The sequence below is a fragment of the Mycothermus thermophilus genome, assembly GCF_041956435.1.
Source record: "Mycothermus thermophilus strain CBS 625.91 unplaced genomic scaffold VTJ04scaffold_4, whole genome shotgun sequence".
Taxonomy (NCBI): domain Eukaryota; kingdom Fungi; phylum Ascomycota; class Sordariomycetes; order Sordariales; family Chaetomiaceae; genus Mycothermus; species Mycothermus thermophilus.
This window is the reverse complement of record NW_027191430.1, coordinates 2,108,054-2,128,247: the sequence shown is the minus strand read 5'-3', so window position 1 is coordinate 2,128,247 and position 20,194 is coordinate 2,108,054. Positions and strand designations below refer to the sequence as shown.

The 20,194-nt window shown below is 55.5% G+C and overlaps 8 protein-coding genes across 8 annotated transcripts; 6 read left to right on the top strand and 2 right to left on the bottom strand.

Moving 5' to 3' along the window:
• Window positions 1–4: 4 nt before the first annotated feature.
• On the top strand, window positions 5–461 carry VTJ04DRAFT_6523 (uncharacterized protein; the record flags this gene model as incomplete). The annotated part of the gene is made up of 2 exons (XM_069364752.1): window positions 5–117; window positions 251–461. The coding sequence occupies 2 exons, from the start codon at window positions 5–7 to the stop codon at window positions 459–461; spliced, it is 324 nt and encodes a 107-aa protein (XP_069218547.1).
• Window positions 462–681: 220 nt separating this feature from the next.
• Window positions 682–2,201, bottom strand: VTJ04DRAFT_6522 (uncharacterized protein; the record flags this gene model as incomplete). The annotated part of the gene is made up of 5 exons (XM_069364751.1): window positions 682–708; window positions 764–1,368; window positions 1,426–1,937; window positions 2,032–2,041; window positions 2,108–2,201. The coding sequence occupies 5 exons, from the start codon at window positions 2,199–2,201 to the stop codon at window positions 682–684; spliced, it is 1,248 nt and encodes a 415-aa protein (XP_069218546.1).
• A 588-nt stretch (window positions 2,202–2,789) lies between these two features.
• VTJ04DRAFT_6521 (uncharacterized protein) lies at window positions 2,790–4,872 on the top strand (the record flags this gene model as incomplete). Its single annotated transcript, XM_069364750.1, has 3 exons — window positions 2,790–3,110; window positions 3,251–4,351; window positions 4,759–4,872. The coding sequence occupies 3 exons, from the start codon at window positions 2,790–2,792 to the stop codon at window positions 4,870–4,872; spliced, it is 1,536 nt and encodes a 511-aa protein (XP_069218545.1).
• A 2,589-nt stretch (window positions 4,873–7,461) lies between these two features.
• VTJ04DRAFT_6520 (uncharacterized protein) lies at window positions 7,462–8,411 on the top strand (the record flags this gene model as incomplete). The annotated part of the gene is made up of 2 exons (XM_069364749.1): window positions 7,462–7,546; window positions 8,050–8,411. The coding sequence occupies 2 exons, from the start codon at window positions 7,462–7,464 to the stop codon at window positions 8,409–8,411; spliced, it is 447 nt and encodes a 148-aa protein (XP_069218544.1).
• A 56-nt stretch (window positions 8,412–8,467) lies between these two features.
• On the top strand, window positions 8,468–11,322 carry VTJ04DRAFT_6519 (uncharacterized protein; the record flags this gene model as incomplete). Its single annotated transcript, XM_069364747.1, has 2 exons — window positions 8,468–8,948; window positions 9,014–11,322. The coding sequence occupies 2 exons, from the start codon at window positions 8,468–8,470 to the stop codon at window positions 11,320–11,322; spliced, it is 2,790 nt and encodes a 929-aa protein (XP_069218543.1).
• A 63-nt stretch (window positions 11,323–11,385) lies between these two features.
• Window positions 11,386–11,721, top strand: VTJ04DRAFT_6518 (uncharacterized protein; the record flags this gene model as incomplete). The annotated part of the gene is made up of 1 exon (XM_069364746.1): window positions 11,386–11,721. One exon carries the CDS (start codon window positions 11,386–11,388, stop codon window positions 11,719–11,721), a length of 336 nt encoding a protein of 111 aa, XP_069218542.1.
• Window positions 11,722–15,048: 3,327 nt separating this feature from the next.
• On the bottom strand, window positions 15,049–16,812 carry VTJ04DRAFT_6517 (uncharacterized protein; the record flags this gene model as incomplete). Its single annotated transcript, XM_069364745.1, has 1 exon — window positions 15,049–16,812. One exon carries the CDS (start codon window positions 16,810–16,812, stop codon window positions 15,049–15,051), a length of 1,764 nt encoding a protein of 587 aa, XP_069218541.1.
• Window positions 16,813–17,976: 1,164 nt separating this feature from the next.
• On the top strand, window positions 17,977–20,086 carry VTJ04DRAFT_6516 (uncharacterized protein; the record flags this gene model as incomplete). The annotated part of the gene is made up of 2 exons (XM_069364744.1): window positions 17,977–18,037; window positions 18,099–20,086. 2 exons carry the CDS (start codon window positions 17,977–17,979, stop codon window positions 20,084–20,086), a joined length of 2,049 nt encoding a protein of 682 aa, XP_069218540.1.
• Window positions 20,087–20,194: the final 108 nt, after the last annotated feature.

The following is a 20,194-nucleotide window of genomic DNA, read 5'->3' as shown; positions in this document are numbered from 1 at the left end:
CACGATGGCAGTACTCGAAGATTTCGCTTTGTTCTTGGGGAGCATCATTGGTGGATTGACTCATCGGCGACGCTTCATACCAAATCTTTCAGGACGCTCTTCCATGGATGTCGACGGGTAGGGTCAAGTCTTTGTTCATTTCTTGTCACTCATTTACTTCTTCTCCCTTGTGAGATCTTGGGTTATGCACTTCCATAGCTCTCTGGGAGCTGCTTAGTATCAGCGATACCCCAAATTGATGATTATTTAGGTTGGGTGCCGATTCGAACCTCATGGTGAACCAATTCATGATTATCGTTCGCCTCCCTTCAAGTCTTTCGAGGAGATCTGACCACATCTCCGTGGCTGAGCACAACGTCTCTCTCTCATGTCGGGCTAGGACCCTAAAGATGTGCTATGCCATAGCCTCTGACCATGATGCTCCTTGGCATTTCGCTGGCCGACTGACTGGAAGTTTCTAGATGGCATGGCAGGTTTTGGAGATGCCTCCCTCTTGAAGTTGCCCAGGGATTTGCCCTCTGGGGCTAAGAAAGCCACTGCTTTGTAGCTTCAAGAGAGCTCGATGAAACTAGATGATCCATCGGTTTAAGGGGGATACCCCTCCCAGGCTGGCGCTTGGAGGGGGTTCGTGAAGCCGTTTGTGTATGACGAATGTCTCAAGAGCCACGATTCTGCTGCGTTTTATTTCCCGAGCTTGAAAGACAAGATCTAAGACAAAGTCAGAAGAACTCGGAACAAAAAGCCAGAGCAGGCGTCCACTCACATCATTCTTCCCGACCTCGACAATCTGATCCTCGGCGACCCGGATTCCGCCAACTCCCTCAACGTATGCAATCGGCGCATCGCCCAAGATCTTCCTCGCCACGTCCGCCACGGTCGAGTTCTTCTTCACCAACACGCAATCCCGGAATACCTCTCTGGAGCTCCCACCAGAGCCAAACGTTGTGATGTTCCGGACCGGGAACACGGGCACCAACCCGAGCAGCTCGGCCGCCTTGGACAACACTTGGACCACGCCCGTCGAACCGAAGCGATAGAGGACCATGTCTTTGAGGTTCTCTATCCTGTTGCGGTTCTTTTCGTCAAGCTCCTTCAGCCCCCCGCCGGTCGGGTCGCCGTCTGCGATCAGATCCTCCCGCGTCTCGATGTACTCGCTGCCTTCGGTGTAGCGGATGTAGCCCTGCTTGGCCATTTTGCGGAGGAATATTTCGGAGATGGCGGAGCAGAGGACGATTTTGTTTGGGTCTTGCTGCTTGGCGATCTTTGCGATGTTTTTGTCGGCGTCTGGGTGGTCAATCTTGTTGAGTGCCAGGACGGTGGGGAACTTCTCGTCGGTGAAGGCGTTAACGACCCGATCGATGGTTTCCTCTGCGCAGTCGTGTTAGCAAGCTGTCTGCCCGGCTCCGCAATCGATGTGCTTCCTACCATCCCACTCCTCCAAAGGCTCCTTCAACCCTAGCTTATCCAATGTGCGCGCAACCACCGCCGCTGTACTCCCATACCCGCTGAATTGGTTCTGCAGTGTCTCAACAGCTGTCGCCTTGACCGCCACATGTCTGCGCTTGATTGACCCCCACTTCTCCATGAGGTTCCCCTTAATCCACTGCACAATCTCACTCCTCAGCCAGGCGATGTCGACGCTGGGGTCGTAGCCACGCGTGTTCTTGCCCTCTGCGTCCGTGGTACCCGAGACATCAACAACGTGAATGAGTGCGTCGGCATGTCGCAAGTCGTCGAGGAACTTGTTCCCCAGGCCCCGACCCTGATGTGCCCCTGGGACAAGTCCAGCCACGTCCAGCAACTCGATAGGAACGCTTCGCCGTCCGTTCACGCATGAGCCGTAGTTTGGTTTGCAGCGATCCTGAAGACCGAAGCGCGCACATGCGCAGTCGATTTGGAGATAGCCGATGGCTCGTTGGGGGTCGATGGTGGTGAAGCTGCGGATGGAAAAAGAAGGCGACTAGGGGTCAGCGACTGGTCGCGGGAAGCGCATGTTGAAAATAACGTCGAGAAGGGAGGATGACAGCATACGGGAAGTTCCCTGAGCGAGATGTCAGTATCATCAACCCGGCGCATATCGAGGAGACAGCCTCAATGTGTTACCCACCAACTTTGGAAGAGGCATCTGTGAGAGAATTGAGGGTGCTGGACTTGCCAGCACTTGGTTTGCCGACCAAGCCAATAAGGGGGTCTCTGCCCATTTTGAAGGTATTTCAGGTGGCTAAGAACAGCAGCGAGCAACTGTTGGTGCTATTGTTGGCCTCCAGTCATGTACAGGGCGCAGTCGCAAGATGTCGAGATGACATTTAGAAACAAATTCCTGGCCAGGGACCCTGCCCCGCGCTCCGATAAGCGATAAGCAAGGCCAAGGCGGGGCATGCCAAGCCTCTGCCATCCCTGGGGCGGGAAGAGGAAGCTCCGTCCTCGTCCAGTCCCAACCAACAGCCTGCCTGCCCTGTAGTGGAATTAACCGGACTTCTAGAAGCCCATCTCGCAAGATCTGCCTTTTCTCACCTGGCTCTGTCGTGTACTTCATCCGGCCAGTCGGCAGCATTCCTCACCCAGCTCACCAACACAGCATTGAAGGTCGAGCCTCCAGTGCTTGTTCTTTTCCTCCCTCAACCGTGACAGCTGTGGCAGAACTGCAATGAAACACCTCCTCTCAGGCTAAATTCAGTCACACGGAGTATACGTACCCCATCAATCATCACTGCTGCACACCCTGGGGCATCCAGCCCTTCTCATCTGAATTTCACATTCCGCCTTTAATCCCTCAACTACCGAGCGAGATGCACCATCGGCCAACCCTCCCAATCGAGAGCATCCCGTCCTGGGCACATCTCAACAACGTCTCGTTCCACCATGTCAAGATCACCGAGATAGATGGCCGGGGATATGGCGTGGTTTGTGACGGCGACGTAGCAGCGGCTGAGGAACCAGGGCGCCATGTGGTTGACACAGATGATGATAATGATGGCACAGCGGCCGCAGCACCCGCCCCATCCCTGCTGACGGTACCACACGGCCTCGTGCTCAATGCCGCTGCTGTTGACGAGTACGCCAAAGAGGACAAGAACTTCCGCCAGCTGCTGGATGCTATTGGCCACCGGGTAACTGGCCTACCCTTTTTTTTCTTTCCCAGACCCGTGGTAGATAGACCGCGTGTGCATGGCACATGTCACACAGACATGGAAAACATGTAACTGACCATCTGGTGCGTTCCAATGCATATACACGCCCACCATTACAGTCCACACGAGCCGATGTCCTGCTCTTCTTACTAGTCCAGGCGGCGCTGGCATCCCGATCCAGTCACTCCTCCGTGGGAGTGTCAAACCCATGGACCGAGTATCTGCAGTTTCTTCCCCAGACGGTGCCGGTGCCCACGCTCTGGACCGAGGACGAACGGCTCCTCCTCAGGGGCACGTCTTTAGAAGCGGCCCTCAATGCCAAACTGTCAGCTCTCGACGCCGAGTTTGGTCTGATCCAGGAGAAATCGTCTGACTTCCCCACATGGAACGAGCTGCTATGGGAAGGGCAAGGCGCCATCTCGTTCGCGGACTGGATCCGCCTCGACGCCCTGTATCGCTCCCGCTGCCTGGAGCTGCCAAGGTCTGGGGAAGCCATGGTGCCCTGTCTCGACATGGCCAACCACTCGGCCACGCCCAACGCCTATTACGACGAGAACCGTCAAGACGAGGTGGTTCTGCTGCCTCGGCCCGGGGTGCGGCTATCTCCAGGCGACGAGGTTACCATCAGCTACGGCGAGACCAAGTCCGCCGCCGAGATGCTCTTCAGCTACGGCTTCATCGACCTCGATGCCACCACGGGCGAAGGCTTGGTGCTTCCTCTGAACCCTTTCTCAGACGACCCGCTCGCCAAAGCCAAGCTGGTTGCGTTCGGGGCACCCCCCAGAATCCACGTGGCACGGGACCGTAACTCCGGCACTGCTACCGCTCCTGCCGCCGCCTCAATCATCAGATGGTCAAGTCCCTTCGCCTATCTCATGTGCGTCAACGAGGAGGACGGGCTCGAGTTCCGCGTGCTGCAGGAGCGCGATGGGGCCCGACAACTGTGCGTGTTCTGGCGGGACGAGGACGTGACGAATCGCACGCAAGATTTCGAGACTCTGATCAAGGACCATCCTCTGGCTGCGGTCCTGCGGCTGCGCGTCGTCGTCGCCGTCCAGGAGGCCCTCGGCGCCCAGCTCGAACGCATCCGCCAAACCGCACCGCAAGATCCAAACACCCCGTCGTCGACGCAAAGAGAGGAATGCTTCCGTCAGGCCATGGCGCTGCGCGCCATCGAGACGAACCTTCTCGAACAGGCCATCGAATCCCTGGAGGAAGAGGTGAGTGGACAATGTTCTCTCTCATACATGGGTACATACTCCTGCAGGATCTCGCACGTGGGACCGCCTGCCTAGCAGGCACGTCTTACCACACCCTCCCTCCCTTTCATAATGCTACTACCCCGTACACCTGCATAGCGCCAGTACGGTGGTGAGAAAGTAGTTCTTGCATCGTCGTAGTGTCGTTCGTTGTTGGTGTCAAGCCAAACATATGAGGTTTTGTTGAGAAGAGGTTGCGCTTCTTCCCCGGGACCGAAGCGACCTCGTGGCTGCCACGATGATCTGCAGCATGCAGACGAGCGCAGCTCTCCCTCACACTCTCACACCCCTCCCCTCCAACTTACACAAAACAACCAACCAATGGAAGCAAGCAGCGCAACCGGCTGACGCTCCGGCGACGGATGCAGAAACGAACGCTTCTGGCCGACCAAAACGTGGTGGCTTATCTCGGACTGACGGAAGCTACCGGATCTGACCTAGCGGGCGAGGAGGCGGCCAATGAGGCTGAGGACTTCAGCTGAGGAATTGCCGGATTAGCCGAGCTTTTACACGCCCCCCCTGGTCATGCCGTCGTTGGCGGGAAGGAAAGCTTGTGTTTTGTTGGCGCAAGGCACGATCATCATCGTACTCGGACACTACACTACGCCAGGCGCTTTGCGGGATTGATGAGAAAGATGGATGACGACGATGAGGATGGTGATGGGATGACTCATGGGTAGGTAAGTACCTCAGTTACATAGCGCATGAAGGTGTTGTGCTGAGAAGATGCATTGTGTTGTGTAACAAGCAGATGGGATTTGATATGGGATTCGTGTGCCCTGAGAAGACGTGTGCGGAAACCACGTTGATATTGCATCTCTGGCGTGAAAAAGATGCGGTATAATACTTCCCACATATCGTTCCTAGCGTATTATGCACCACGAGATTCATCCGCGTCGAAAAGTCCCTAAGGACAGCTTGGGGGTAGGGATAGAGTTGTGGTTGAGTCACTCTGGTTCCCGGAAGTATGGAAAACTACATACAGACGTCGTGAGACATGTGAGACAAGACAAGATCTTTAGACACTTGCCGCCAGCCAACCGGCGTAAGCTTCCCCAGACTCCATCATCATCACCATCAGAATCATCTGTCGCCGTCGGAGGCAACGCCAGAATTAGGTTTGGCTACCCTCTGGGGATCCCCACCCCCAACCCGTCTGCTGGGTAGGTGGACGTATGTAAGTCCCGCGACCCGCTTCCGAAGAATGCGGGGAAAGGCTTAGGGCCGTTTCTTGGTTTCTGGGGAAGAATACGACGGGATGACTCTACCTACCTAACTCAGGTACATACCTAGCCTGGAAGCCTCACAACCATGGGGGTGGGTGGTACGTATGTACATACACTAGGTCTGTGATCAGGCCATTGTTTGACGTTTCTTTTCTTCTCCATGCGGGGGATTGGTTGGGAGGATGGGCTGTGTTTTGGGCTCCGACGACTGAGACATTTCACTTCGCACTCGCTACACGATGCCGTACCTAGATATGTTTCGATGTCGGTAAGTGTAGGGGGGAAGGCTGTCTGTCTGTCTGCAGCTAGCGTCAGGCAAGAGAACTTGCTCATTTAGCTCAGGTCGTAGGAAGGGGGAGCTGAACAGACAACGGCGGCCAGCAGCGGGAACACTTCGGATCTAGGTTGTTCTTTTTGTTTTTTTCTGCATGCTGTGCGTCAAGACCCTTCTCCCTGTCCCTGGTCTTTTTTTTTCGTGGCCGCGCCTCCCATCGTTTTGGGTCACGGTAACCGAAGGTTTGTGGGGAACGGAACCGTCGGGGGGCAAAATGCTTGTTGTCGGTGAAAGCTTTAAACATTGCAGCGGAGTGGAGTCGTGTTCGCGGTTTCTGAGAGGACGAGAGCCAAGGCATCTCGATCAAAACGGACGCTAGCCGCCTAGCTGGGCCTCAGCAATTCCAGGGCCATGGGTCGGTGTTTTGTGGTGTTTCCAGGTGGCTTGTCGGAAGGGGGACGGACTGAAGATGCGCTTCCCGACAGCGCTGACGGATGACAGAGGACGTGGCCCCCCTGCGTTGACGTCGGGAGGACATAGAGTCAAGTGTCATCAACAGTCTCGTTCGATCCCGGGATTCCTGCCACATTGGGGTAGTGAGGATGGACTAGCACAGCTATGTCCGTCCTTCTATGTATGTGGTTCAGGTGGAAATTAGAGGGTACGATTATGTTATGTGTGGCTAGGGCATACGAGAGCGGCATGTCCGAGGTACCTTCTGCACGTAGTCCATTCATCCACCAGCCGGCAGCTGAAAGTTTGTTGAGGGTGTCCCTAGGAACCTCTGCTTTTTGTTCGGGTAGGCATGGTGGCTGTGTTTCTCGCTGAGCAAGCCCTGAACATCACTGTGGAGACTGATTCAAACTTGTCCCTGCCGAATGTCGACACCGCCGGATACTGCCCTACAGGGAGGTTGACACATGGCCCCTGGAACCTCGATAAAATAGGCGAGTTGACGTCCTCGTCCAGATCATCCATGGCAAAGTGCGGTTGTCGGTCCCGATGTGCCTACTCGGCTTCCGATGCCGCTTGGACATGTGCCACCCCCGAGCCGAGTCAAGGGCCTGCTGCTGAAGGCCGATATCCAGAAAATGGAAGCATCTGACGGGCTTGTCGACCCATGGCCAAGTGTCTACGCCGCGACTAGTGTAGTGTAGGTTGGTATACCGCATCTCAAACCACTTCCCTGGACCCATCTGTCGTTGCTAGGTCCCTTCGGGTGATGGATCTCACCCCGGATTCGAGATTCTGGTTCGACACAGCCCATCTGCCATGGGCATGTCCCGCATGCTCAGAACAAGACGATGATGGTTAAGGGTGATGCCATTTTGTCCCAATCCGATGGTAATGGAGCGAGAATGCCCTGAAGCCTGCTCGCTGGTGGTGCCACCTTGATGCGGGGAGGAGCAGGCACTCCAGACCAAGCATGCATCCATCTCGGACTGGCCACCTCGTCGAGACGTCAGATCCTCTCCTTGAGTGTAGGAAATTACTGTGCCTGTATGGTCGTCCATGCCATGAAATTTGGTAGGGATGGGCGAGCAATGCTGGGACACACACAATAACAGGCGATGTCCTCGATGGCCAAAAACATGGAAGAGGATCCAAGTGTGGAAGAACGCAACGTCCAACGTCCAGGTCCCGTGTTTGATATCGGTACTTGACACAGTGTGTGCAAGGCGGTGCCAACAAGCGTCACAAGAGGATGCCACCGTCCCAACATTCCCCTGCTCTCCCCCAGATTTTGCGACTTTGCCTCCCCGTCATGATTGGGGAGACTGCGACGAACAAGGGTCAGCGACGGCGGGAGTGGGCTTCCTTGGTCGAGGCCTGTCCAATCATGAGCCCCCAATCCTCCCCGCCAGGAAACCTTGAACCCTGTCGAGGTGGCCAACGATCCCCTGCTGACCGACCGTTTCCAATTTTCCTCCACTCTTCCTCCACAAGAGAACCGCTACGCTACGCTGCTGCGCTGCGAGGATCTCACTCCGTGCGGACCGACCGGGGACCGGCATTCTTGGTGTCTAGTGTCCTTCTGGGCTGCCACTTTTGCCTTTTTCCCTCAATTCCCTGCAGGCGAGAGTCCCAAGCAGCGGCGCAGAGACCACCAAAAAGACACTGGGACCAGAGCCGTTGCCCGTCCATCGTTTAAAGTCCAGCCTGGCCCCGCCCTCCAATACCCGGCTCGCTCGCCGCTGTCGCTGGATTCTCCCCATTTCGTTTCCCGCTTCAGTCATTCCTTATCTCTTCTGTTCTGTCTGCGTGTTTGTTGTATTCTGCCGGTCCATGGTCGAGACATTCCCGTTGCCAGTATCACAAGGGGTGTGAGCACCGCTTCCACCGGCGCCAAACAACTTTCCTTTTCCTGATCTTCAGCCTCCTCTTCCTCCTCCGGCCGAGCGAACCCGCCACGTGCTACGGCCATCACTTGCATCTTGGTGTCTTAGCCACGAGGCATCCCAGGACCAACGGAGTCATTCAGCCTTCCCGTGCGTCATTGCATCACCGCCATCAAGTATAACGACCAAGTGTGTGGGTGGGTGAACAAGAGGGCCAACGCCCCAATCCACCGTCAACATGCCGGGCATCCTTCCCATGAAAGTTATCAAAGTCGGCACCAGCTCGCAGAGCCGCATCGCCCAGGCCTGCGACCGGTGCCGCAGCAAGAAGATTCGTTGCGATGGCATCCGCCCTTGCTGCTCCCAGTGCGCCAATGTCGGCTTCGAGTGCCGGACCAGCGATAAGTTGAGTCGCCGGGCCTTCCCTCGCGGCTACACAGAGTCTCTCGAGGAGCGAGTCCGCGCCCTCGAGGCCGAGGTCCGGGAGCTCAAGGACCTCCTCGACGAGAAGGATGAGAAGATCGACATGCTCTCGAGGCTTCACGGCAACCGGCAATCATCAAACGATCACGCTCAGACCCAGGCCACCGCAGAGAAGAAGGAGCCCGGGTCGCCGGCCAAAGAAGACACCTTCCGGGTACAGGCCTCGCCTCTCCTGCTCGGCGTCGAGAACTCCGACTCCTATTTCATGGGCCCGTCAAGCGGCCGTTCATTCATTGGTTCGTCGGACATTTGATATTTGGTGCCCCCTTAGTGTCCCTCCAGGCTAACCGGTTGTCGATAGAGGCCTTCAAGCGCAAAATGCAGGAGAATGGGAAATCCTGCCCCGACTTCAACCCCGAAGCCTTTTTGCACATTCAAGGATGCTATCCCCTGACAACAAAACCGCCCTCCCCGAGCATGAGGGTACCGCCGCGCCTCTTCTCCGATCGTTGTGTCAACATCTACTTCCAGGAATGGGCCCCACTTTTCCCCGTTCTCCACAAGCCGACTTTCCTCCGAGTGTACGAGGAGTTCGTTGCCGACCCCGATAAGATCAAGAACAACCACAAGCTGGCCCAACTTTACCTCGTCTTCGGTATCGCTGCCCTTTCGAGTGAGGGGTCAGATCTCCAGCAGATCGCTGCCTGCGAGCAGCAATGGCACCGGGCATTGGAGGCTGTCCTCATGGACAACACCATGATGACGCTGCAGTGCCTCGTGCTTGCCCTGATTTACTGCAGCATTCGCGCCGACTACAAGAGGCTGCAGCACTACAAGGGCATCGCGGTGGGTCTGTCCCACCGCCTTGGATTGCACCAAAGCCAAAAGCGGTTCTCGTTCGGCGTCCTCACCACCGAGACTCGGAAGAGGGTATTCTGGACCCTTTACACGCTCGACTGCTTCTCGGCTGCCATCCTCGGGTTGCCGAAGCTCCTGAAGGAGGAGGACGTTCACACTGAATTCCCCACCGACACCGATGACGAGTACGTTACCGAAAAGGGGTTCCAGCCTTGCCTTCCTGGCGAGGCCACCCGCCTCTCCAACGCTCTGGCCCTGTTCCGCGGTGCTCGTGTCTTGGCCAAGATCCTCGAGAAGATCTACCCATCCGCCTCATCCCATGAACTTTCCCTCCAGCAGATGTCGGCTCTGGGTGCCGAGCTGGACGGCTGGTACGAAAAGCTGCCTCCGCACCTTCGCCTTACATTCAAGCAGGATAAGCCGTCTACCGACGTCACCGGCAGCCGGTCGCCTATTTTGGCGCTTGCCTACTATTACATGCGCACTCTCATCTACCGGCCTGCTGTGACGTCAACGCTGGGCCCCAAGGCCGCTCCTGCCATGATCGCGGTCAGCGAGTCGAGCAAGCACATGATCCAGATCATCCAGCTTTTGGGGGAGAGGAACATGGCCTTTGCGCTGTGCTTGAACAAGGCCGACACGCTCGTCCTTTGCGGCATGGTCTTTTTGTATCAGACCATCGACCTCAAGCAGGATAGCAAGTTGCTGAGGGATAATGAGAGGTTAATCAACGACGTGGTCAAGGCTGCCGACCAAGCCAAGGCTCCGGGCTGCTACGACCTGAAACGCGTTGCTGGCATGCTGGTCACTCTTGATGAGCCACCGGCACAGAACCTGCCGACGCCGCCAAGGAATAGCCCCGATACCTGCCTCGGCATTGGGGCCGCACAACGAACCTCTCCGACCGCCACACACAAAGCGCACCCCACACTCGGAAGGCACCTCGCCGCCAGCATGAGTGAGACGGATTTGTTGGCACAGCAAGAGAAATTGCGCAGGATGTCGATGCCAACCCCACGAGGAGAACATCCTCCTGTGAGGCCACGCGGGTCGTTTGACGCTCCACGGCCCCCGCCGCTTGCCCAGCGCGACCACAGGTTATCACTCAGCCAAGCACATGCCGCGCAGGTCGCCATGCTCGCCCGGCTCTCCGTGTCTCCGAGCCTCAAGCAGCAGCCTCCCGATTACTTCCACCTCGAGTCGCAATCTCAACCATCCTCACCTGACCAGGGCAGGCCACATCCCGCCATCACCCAGGCCCAGCAAGCACAAATATATGCTCAGCTGCAAAAAGGGTCGAGCGTGTCTACAGCAGAGTGGGAAGCTCTCCTCGGGTCGATCGAAGGCGGCGAGCTCAACGTGTACGATGCCATTTACGGCGGGCCGGGGTTGACGCTGGCGGAAACGCCCGTATCTGCGACCGCATCGACGCCAAGCACAACAGCGACAGCGCCAACACCGACTGCGACCGCGGCGGCGGCATCATTACCCACACCGGCAACCGCGAACGGCGCGGCAGGGGCGCCCTGGTCGTCACCAAACTCATGGGATCTCACGGGGTTCAACCTGGGTGATTTCGGCTCGGCAACGGGGTCATCGCACAGCGTGGTCAGCCTGAGCGAGGACGGGTTGAGCTCTGGTGATGAGCTGGTTAGTGTGGGCAGCGCGGCGGCGATGGAGTTCAGTAGAAACGGGCATCCGGCTGCCCATCATCCTCATGCCGCCGCCGCTGCTGCGGCTGCTGCTCATGGGTTGATGAACATGACGGCGGACGGGTATGTTTTGGAAGGAATGGACCCGCGGTTTCTTTGAGGTTTGATGGATTGGTACGGTATATATGACGAAGAAGGACTGTGACGGGATGGGATATGATGAATGATGCAGGTTGTTTCTTGGATATCTATTTTGGTGGCTTGGGCTCTTTTGGGGTTCTTTTGCTTCTTGGTCTTAGCCTTCTATTTTTCTCGTTTTCTTGCTGTTTGCTCGGAGTCTCTACACCCGGCGTCGTTCTGGAAGGCTCGGGATATATACCTAACTACAAACGGGGCATTCTGTCTTTTGAGAGTATATGGCACGGGTGTCGAGGATCTGGCCCGGCAGTGTGGACGTTTGGAGTTTATGTGTCTCTTTTTTGATCGTTTCCAGAGTCAATATGGGATCTTACAGTATGGTATCGCCATGACAACACGGCGAATATGTCTGGTTGGCTAGCTATCCAGTAAATATCAAGCTATCTATCTTGGTAACTCGAAAATGTCAATTCTCCTCGCCAGCGACATCTTGGATCAATGTCAGCCGTCGGTCACTAATCGAGCTCGCGTCCCGGACCGCGAATAATGACCTCGCGCGCGCGAGACGACCGCGTAGCGCCCGGCACGAGTTTAGGTTAGCATAGGGCACATACATAGGAACTAGACATGGATCAGGGATTTTTTGCTTTCTTTGTTAAAAATACAAAATTTTGTCTCCGATTTCCGCCCACTGTGTGGGGTTTGTATTGTGAGGTTGCCGCTAGGCTTTGCCTGTGTCTTCTTGATGAGAGCTGGCTGACTGGAAGTTGATGAGGGATGTTTCAGACAACTCTGTTGACGGGTGGTGAGATGGAGATGGGGTTTGCCTTACCTCTTCTGTCTCACCATGTTACCTCACCGTCAAATTGTTGAAGGAATAATGAGTAACTTACCTGGGTTCATCGTACGAAGGACGGAAAGACGGTGATGCTAGGTGGTGTACATGTATGTACATACATTCCTACGTACAGCACCGCCCACGTTAGTTTCTGCACGTCAGACTGATGTAAGGTATGTACAGTGTGTATGTGTGATGAATCCGGACAGGTCCTGCAGCATGTATGTTATGTACATAGTTCGTACATGAAGTAGGTGTGGAGCTGTCCCGGGCTGAGTCAAAGTTTGGTTCCGAGAGGGCCTGGACTTGTAGCGGTATCGGGCTGCCTTTGGTCTATCTGTCGATGGACGAGAGCTGGCAGCCATACATCCGATCCGATCGGTCGGATGTTGTAAATAGGAGTAATATGTTGTGAACCAACGACCGTTGCAGGATCATGTTATTGCCATTGCCATGGAATTCACCCGCCACCCACCTCGTGGCTGCCATGAGAAAGTTGTATCCTCCTTGTCTGGGCATGGGTTGACTATCTAGGTCTGTGTGATATGTCTTGCGCCTCGTAGGTCCCTACGTAGCTCATTCCCAGGTTTCATTTGAAGCTTTGAGAGAGGCAAAAGGGATCGAATATCGAAAAATGGGGCTTAACCAGTTGCGCAGAGGGTTTGCCGCACGTGGCGCGGGAAGGGATGGGAGCAGGGGGATCTTTTGTTGGGATCATAGGTAGGTAGGTGTACCTACATAGGATATGGTCTCCGAGTCGGAGCTCATATGACTTGTGGCGTCACTTGGGACATACCTCACTAAGCTGGAGTATGGTTGTGGTCGAAGTCTCTATACCTTTCTCTATCTCGAATGTCTACGAGTATTGGTCACGGTTAACATTCCCCCCTCAAGTCCTAACAAACCGTTCATTAACGTGGTCATCAGGATCTCAGAGAGGTAAGAAGAATCGTTGACTCCACGAGATGGAGTCAGGGACGGTTGATTCATGTTTGTTTGGGGATCACTCTTTCGGTTCGTTTTGCTGCCCGCCTCAGATGTCGTCGAAAACAATTACTTCCCATCCCATAAAGGGCTGTGTCTCGACTTTCCCCAGCTCTTGCTGTGGAAACTGGGAGGGAGCCGCCACGCGGTCTCGGTATCGCCGCTTAGTTGCCGCGAGTCAGCTCCGCCTGGGCATTCGAACTCCTTTGTTCTCAGCTCCATCTGCAATGGCATAGAAAGTACCGGTATTTGGTGGCGGGGACGAGGAGGGGAATGGCATGTTCCGTACACATGAGCCGAATTGTTTTCTTCCCTCTCGCCTCGTGGGGCGATGGTGATGATCAGGATGGTGATCGTGACGTTCATCTCGACTTTAGTCCTTTGAACGGGGGTTGGATCGCACTGTGAAGTAAGGTACCGACATCTACGAGTATCCTCCCTGAAGCCTGCTTGCCGGTGCCACGTTTTCTTGATGAGGAGGCTCATCCATCCTCTTCAGTGCCGACAGGCATATTAGGCAGGTAGACGCAGTGCGTGGGTGCATGAATGCCCAGCAACGGACATCGAGTGGGATGAGGGTCTTGGAAAGTCCACCCACCTCACCAACCATCCACCGCGAACAAGGGGGTTTCTTGCTTTACTAAAGTTTGCCGAGCGAGAAGTAGGTAAAATGATCTGTTGACATTATCAGCACACAGGAGGAACAAACGGCGGTGGTTGTTGCAGGAATTTGCGGGGTGAGATCAAGATTTGTCAAATCTTAAATTAGGTAAAACTATGTGGGAAAGGAAAGAGATGACGCAAGATACCGTTATACTAGGTCAGGTAATTATATCCGTTAAGCCAAAAGGGAAACCTCGATGTTGATTAGGTAATTGCCTCTAGACAAACTTCTTCAGTGTTGTCTGCAATTCTGTCTCCCGTCCCAATGTCAAACACATAGTAGTTCCATTACATCGTGAAGGAGACCGAAAACACACCATCAACTTCTCTGCCTCTCTCGCGCCAAACCCTAATCAGGAATTCCATCTCAAGAACCACCACATCCCCCCGGCGACTCCTCAACGAATTCAAGGGGTACCTGATGGAGCAAGCGACCTGAGAGGAGCCTATCCACAAGTGGACTTTACAACCCGTTGCTGCCGTTGTCTCCGCTACACTCCACACCCAGATCTTGTCCCTGGTAGCGGGATCGGAGGGAATCTACTATCCACAGGATCATGGAGTCACGACTGGAGCCATCAACGGCTGGAGCCCCGGAGACTCGGGGTTTGTTCTGAAAGGTTGGTGTCCCAGAAACAGACAGTTGGGACCAGGGTCGATCAACAGTGTCACGTCAACGGCCATCACCAACACAAATCCTCCAGACCAAACACCGGAAAATGTGATGTTACATGACATTATTCATTCCTTCATTGCTAGGTACTCTACAAAGCGAGATTACTTTTTCTCCGCCGGGGGTAACAACAAACAGAAAAGCAGAATACACGACTCGGAGACAATACAACACGAAACGCCGGGTCCATCCATCCCATACCATCCGTAACCCTCCCTCCATCTAATCCCCACCACACCCGAGAGGCACCTTTTTTGACCCCCCAAGTCTATGATTAGACAGGGTAGGATGTCCACCGTGAGATGAATGATCCGTCTATACACTGTTTGCCCTGAACCCGAGAAATAAAAGAAAACCGTCATGATGCTCGCTTTTAGTTCGTCATCATTATCATGAATGTCATCATCATCTTCATCATCATGTCATGCGGGCTGAACTGAAGCGCACCGCTGAGGATTGGGGCGGGTAGGCAGAGAAAATCATCAGAGACAGAGAGTTAACACCTGATCAGGCAGGGAAACTCTCATCATGTCCACCCATCTGCCCATCCCAGATATTCCCCATCCGTCTCTTCACGGCCAGACAACGTCTTAGACGCAGCCGAAGCGGCGTCCCTTGTCCAGCTCAGTCTCAAAGTCGGCCAAACCGCGGGCTGCCATCTTGGTCAGAGCGTGGCGGCGATCAAGGTGCTCAAAGAAGTCACCACGACTGGTGAACAACTTGACCATGCTCTCCCGTTCGTCGTCCTTTTGCTCTTGCTGCTGCTGTTGGTCCTCACCATCGGCAGTCTCAGTCTCCTCCGGAGTCTTGGGAGCGAAGATGCATCCCTTGTGGAAACAAACGTAACGAACGCCCAGGGCAAACGTCTCCCAGCGCGCGGTTTGGGCGCGGAAGCGGCGGCGCTCGACGAGCATGGTGGCGTACTTGATGATGAGCTCCTTCTGCTGGGGCTCGGCGAGCCAGGCCTCGGTGGCGCGCTCAATCTCCTCTAGGTACGACTTGCGACGCCAGCCCAGCTTGATGGCGGGCACCTCGAAGCGGTGGTAGTGGCTGTACGCGCGGTCCTTGGCGTTGCGGATTTCCTCGGCCTGCTGCTCCTTGTTGGGGGTAGCGGAGGACAGCGGGAGGAAAGAGCGCAGCTTCTCGTAGATCCACGAGTGCTGCTCGTCGCTACCGAGGCTGAGCAGCAGGTCGATGGGCGGCGACTTCTCGAGGTCGGTCTCGTCAAAGAGCTCAGAAAGCTCCTTGAGAACTTCGAGGGTGGGATCGCGAACAAGGCGGCTGCCGTCGACAAAGTGACCGTGGCCGAGCTGGAAGGGCTTGAAGGAGAAGCGCGAAGGGTTGGTAATGGCCTTGGCGACCTCGGGGATGGTAATGGAGGGAGCATCCTCGCTCTCATCCTCGGCGAAGCTGCAGAAGGCGTAAGGGCGCACTTGGGTTTTGTTTTTACCCGGGCCCCGAGAACGCTTCACCTCGCTGCACCATGCGAGGGTCTGGCACTTGAAGACATCCTTGCGAAACTCGGTCGAGGCGGTCGAGACCTGAGACGACGAGTGGGCGCGCGAGGCAGAAGACACGGCAGCGGATGAATGAGCTGCAGTGGTGGGGGCACAAGTGGCCGATGACGAGGATGACGAAGCAGCCGACGAGAACGACGTTCCGGTGTTGGTGCGGGGAGTCGTGGCGGCTGCGGCGAATCGGGCAAACGCGTCAAAGAAGGCGCGCGTCTGCTTGATAGGCCACGTGTTGCGGCGGTTGTAAACAATGGGCAGGTCGATGACGGAAGCGACCGAAGAGTCGTCAGTGGCGGCCATGGGAAGGAGAATTGCATCATGCTGACGACGGAACTCGGTGATGACGTCTTCGACGTTCATTCCAAACATGCCCAACATGATGGCGACCAGGCCGCCAAGGCTGGTGCCGGCGATGTAGTCGAAGTAGTGGCAGGGAAGATACTCGCCCTCGCGGTAGACATGGTCGGGGATCAAGTCACGAGGGATGCGAGGGGTGTGAGCGCTCGAGGGGGCAGGAGGGTCGGTGGCCAGCTCGAGGCGGTTGATCTCGCGCATCAAGGCGCGGAGAATAATGAGTGACGAGAAGCCTCGGATGCCGCCGCCGTCAAGGGTGAGGATGAGACGCTTCCAGGTGTTGGGCGGAACGGACGGGCCGGTCGACGAAGCGACCGGGCGGGCCGGAGCAGCCGACTCGGACTTGGACTTGGTGGAACCGGGAGCCGGAGCCGCAATGGCCGGGACGTACCTCGACTTCGGCCTGAGACGAAGCACGCGAGGCGGCTGGACAGAAGCCGAAATGCCGGGGTGGGGCTCACCCGGAGACTTCGCGACGTCCGTCATGTTGTCAAAAGTCGGTATTTCTTTGGGTGGTGTGAGGAAGTTGTGAAGTGGAGGTGAAATGAGAATGTGAGTGTGAATGAGAGTGAGAATGAGAAAGACCGAAACGACCGACCAAAAGACCAAGAACGAGGACACCTGGAAGGCTGTGTTGTTCTGTGCCTGAGAGTGGTGGTGGGTCGAGTCGGAAAAAAACGAAAAGATCAATCAAGATGGGACAGAGAAAGAAGAGAAGATTGGGAGTATTTAGGTGTTAGGAAATTTGCAGGTTGGTGGTGTGAGAAGTCAATGTTGACTGCTGTTTGTGTGGGAAAAGTGAGGAAGTGGAAGACCGGTCCTTGTCAAAGAGGCTCCCGCGTGATGTTTTGTTGGTGGTTGAAGCCTGAAATGGAAGGCGTTCGCTGCGGTGAAAGCCGTCCGCTGCCGAGGGGGCCTTCAGTGTAAGTCGCTGCCGGAGCCACTGATTTGGTCACACGGCACGTCATCAGCCACTGTCGCTAGCTGCAAACATCATTTCCACGTGCTAATTTACAGCGCGTTTGAGGCCTCTGACATCAGTCCCGGCACTGAGCCAGGGGCTGATGGGCCCTCATGCGTCTTTCCAACTTGTTGGCATCATTTCAAAATACCATTTGAATCCTGTGAGCCCTCATGCTCGACTGAAGCCACCTACAGCCACAACACACATCCACAAAATCGAGACTTCCCATTTTCTACCATGTGACTGAACAATTTTCGTCTATGAGGGAGTATCTTCCCAATTATTTTCCGACGAAAACCGCCATGTTCCTTCCTGTCGCGGATGCGGCTGCATGCATGCCCAAGGCTGGAGCCATGGACGGACCGGGGCGTCGGGTCCTGCGCCTTCCTTGAGCCTCATGATGACGGGTCTCTCTGTTCCCGGGCACACTGGACCTCAACCCGGTCGTTGCCTGACCGAGACGACGCGGAACTTCCATCTCAATAAAACTACTGGACTCGGGTTGACAGACGGGACCGACATCTCACTTCCCGGCTTCAATCTTTACACAAAGCCGTCCTTGCCGACAGACGAGACGACATATTGAGTCGCAGTGACACCAGAACTTCTAATTTGGGATTTTGTTGATTTACTCGATTTTCATCTGACTTGTCTTTGTACTTGTCCCAAAGTCTCGTTCATTCACCATGGAGGTTGCAGGCGGAATCATCTCCCTGACATGGGATGTGTTTGACAGCACCGTCCGAGGTGGGTAGTACAGATAAGGAGTCTTCTGCAGCTCATGACACTGACTATATATAAAATGCAGTTTTCAAGTTCCTGACCGCCCTCGTTGACATGCCCCATGAGTTTGAGCAATACCGTCTGCAACTCATCATCGAGTACAACCGGGTCCTGGCCTGGGGCAAGGCTGTGGGCCTCCTCGATGTGGCCCAAGGCTCAAATATAGCCACCACTCTGGGCACCGACACCATCGAGTTGGTTGCTATTCTTGCCCGTATCCAGTGGCTCCTCTCCGAGTTCCGAGACCTCAATGCCCGCTATGGGAACGAGGTCCGTCCTCTGCCGTCGCCCCTAGACAGGAACGGCGGGAAAGAGCCAAAGGATGCCAAAGAGCCACAGCTCTCCGACATTGACGTTGTCAAAGGCATCTCGAGCCTGGCCATCTCGTATGAAGAGACCAAAGAAGAACGCAGGCATCTTCGTGGAACCAACCACATCCGAGACTTCTTCGGTAGAGTCGGCCGCCATGCCAAAGACATCGTCACTCACCCGTCCCGAGTTCGCTGGATTGTTATCGACAAAGAGGCCTTTCAAGCTCTGTTGAGCGACCTCCATCCTCTGACAGAGCGCCTTCATGAGCTCACCCGGAGTCACCAAGCCCGGAGGCTCGATGAAATCACTGCCAAGATGTACCGAGAGATGCTTCTGACACGAAATGACATCGGAGACTTGAAGGCCATGTTTGGTGCTGTATCGAACCTGATGTCCACCTCGTCTGGCACTCCCAAGGACCCAACGACCGACTACAATCACTACCAGGCGCTTCAAGAGCTTACCCGGCTCAAGAAGTTGAGCCGCATCTCGGATAGCATCCTTTCTCAGCTCCTGGTCCAAGGAAAGCTCAGCGTCGGCGATTGTCTGTCCAGACTGAATCTTAGCGTGCGCCAATACACAGATGCCGACCTCCTTGATGAGTTCGAATGGAATGAGGGCGATGCAGACTACCCCGAATACCTCCCACGTCCACGAGGCCTGTTGCTCCAAGGCAAACGACTCAAGAAAAATGGTGCAAGCAGCCAGGACGGTACTCAAGAAGACTGGATTCCTGTATGGATCGAGTGGAAGGTTCTAGCCGACGCACCCGCAGGTTCTGCTCGCGAGCGCGAAGCTGTCCTGCGCACAGCAGCACTGGCCGAGATGCTCGCCCATCCCAAACCTGCCGCACTCCGCGCTCCCGAATGTGTCGGTTTCTTCGACGACCGCTCTGTCTCTGGCGCAGACCGTCTTGCCTGGATCTTCCGTATGCCTCCGGGCAGCGATGCCAACACTCGCATCTGTGTCTTGCGCGACCTGTTGGGCCAGCCTAGGTGGCGCCCGTCACTGTCACAACGTATTGCCATGGCCTCGGCTCTGTGCGATACCATCCTGCATCTTCACGCCATCAATTGGCTGCACAAGGGCGTGTTCAGTCCAAATGTTTTGTTCCACATGAACCCCTCGAGCAATGATGAGGTCATGTGGGAGCCTGAGAAGCCAGTCTTGTGCGGATTCGAGTACTCGCGGCCGGACGGAACCAAGACGACCGCCCGCGAGACCGACATGGCATGGGATATCTACCGCTGGCCTGGGATTCAGCGCGAGAGGCCGACCGAGCGAAACTCCAAAAAGACGTATGACTTGTATAGTCTCGGCTTGTTGCTGCTTGAGATTGCATTCTGGCAGAAACTGGATGAGCTGATGTGCCTGGGACGGCACCGACCCCTTGTTGGTAATACCGTCCATGCCAAACACGTTCCCTTGGAACAGTCCAGAAATGTTCGAGACTGGCTCTTGGGTGTGAAGGCAAATGCACCCTTCCAAGCAAAGGGTCTCCCGAACCCACTGGAGCAGCTGCGAGACCTGGTCGGAGACCGGTACTGGCGAGCTGTACGTCGGTGTCTCTGGGCACACGGCGAGAAGGGATTCGGTGTGGAAGAGATGGCAGATCAGTCTAACGACTCGGACGTGGGCCTCGCACTGCAGGAAGCATTCACGAAGCATGTCGTCGAGGAAATCCGGTCTATTCATGTCTAAGATGCCGGTCATCATGATGTAAGATACTGTCCTCCGAGATTCTGTCTAGAGTAGATGTCGTACATATTGTTGTATAATCGTACACTCTATCCAACCAAGCTTTTGCCC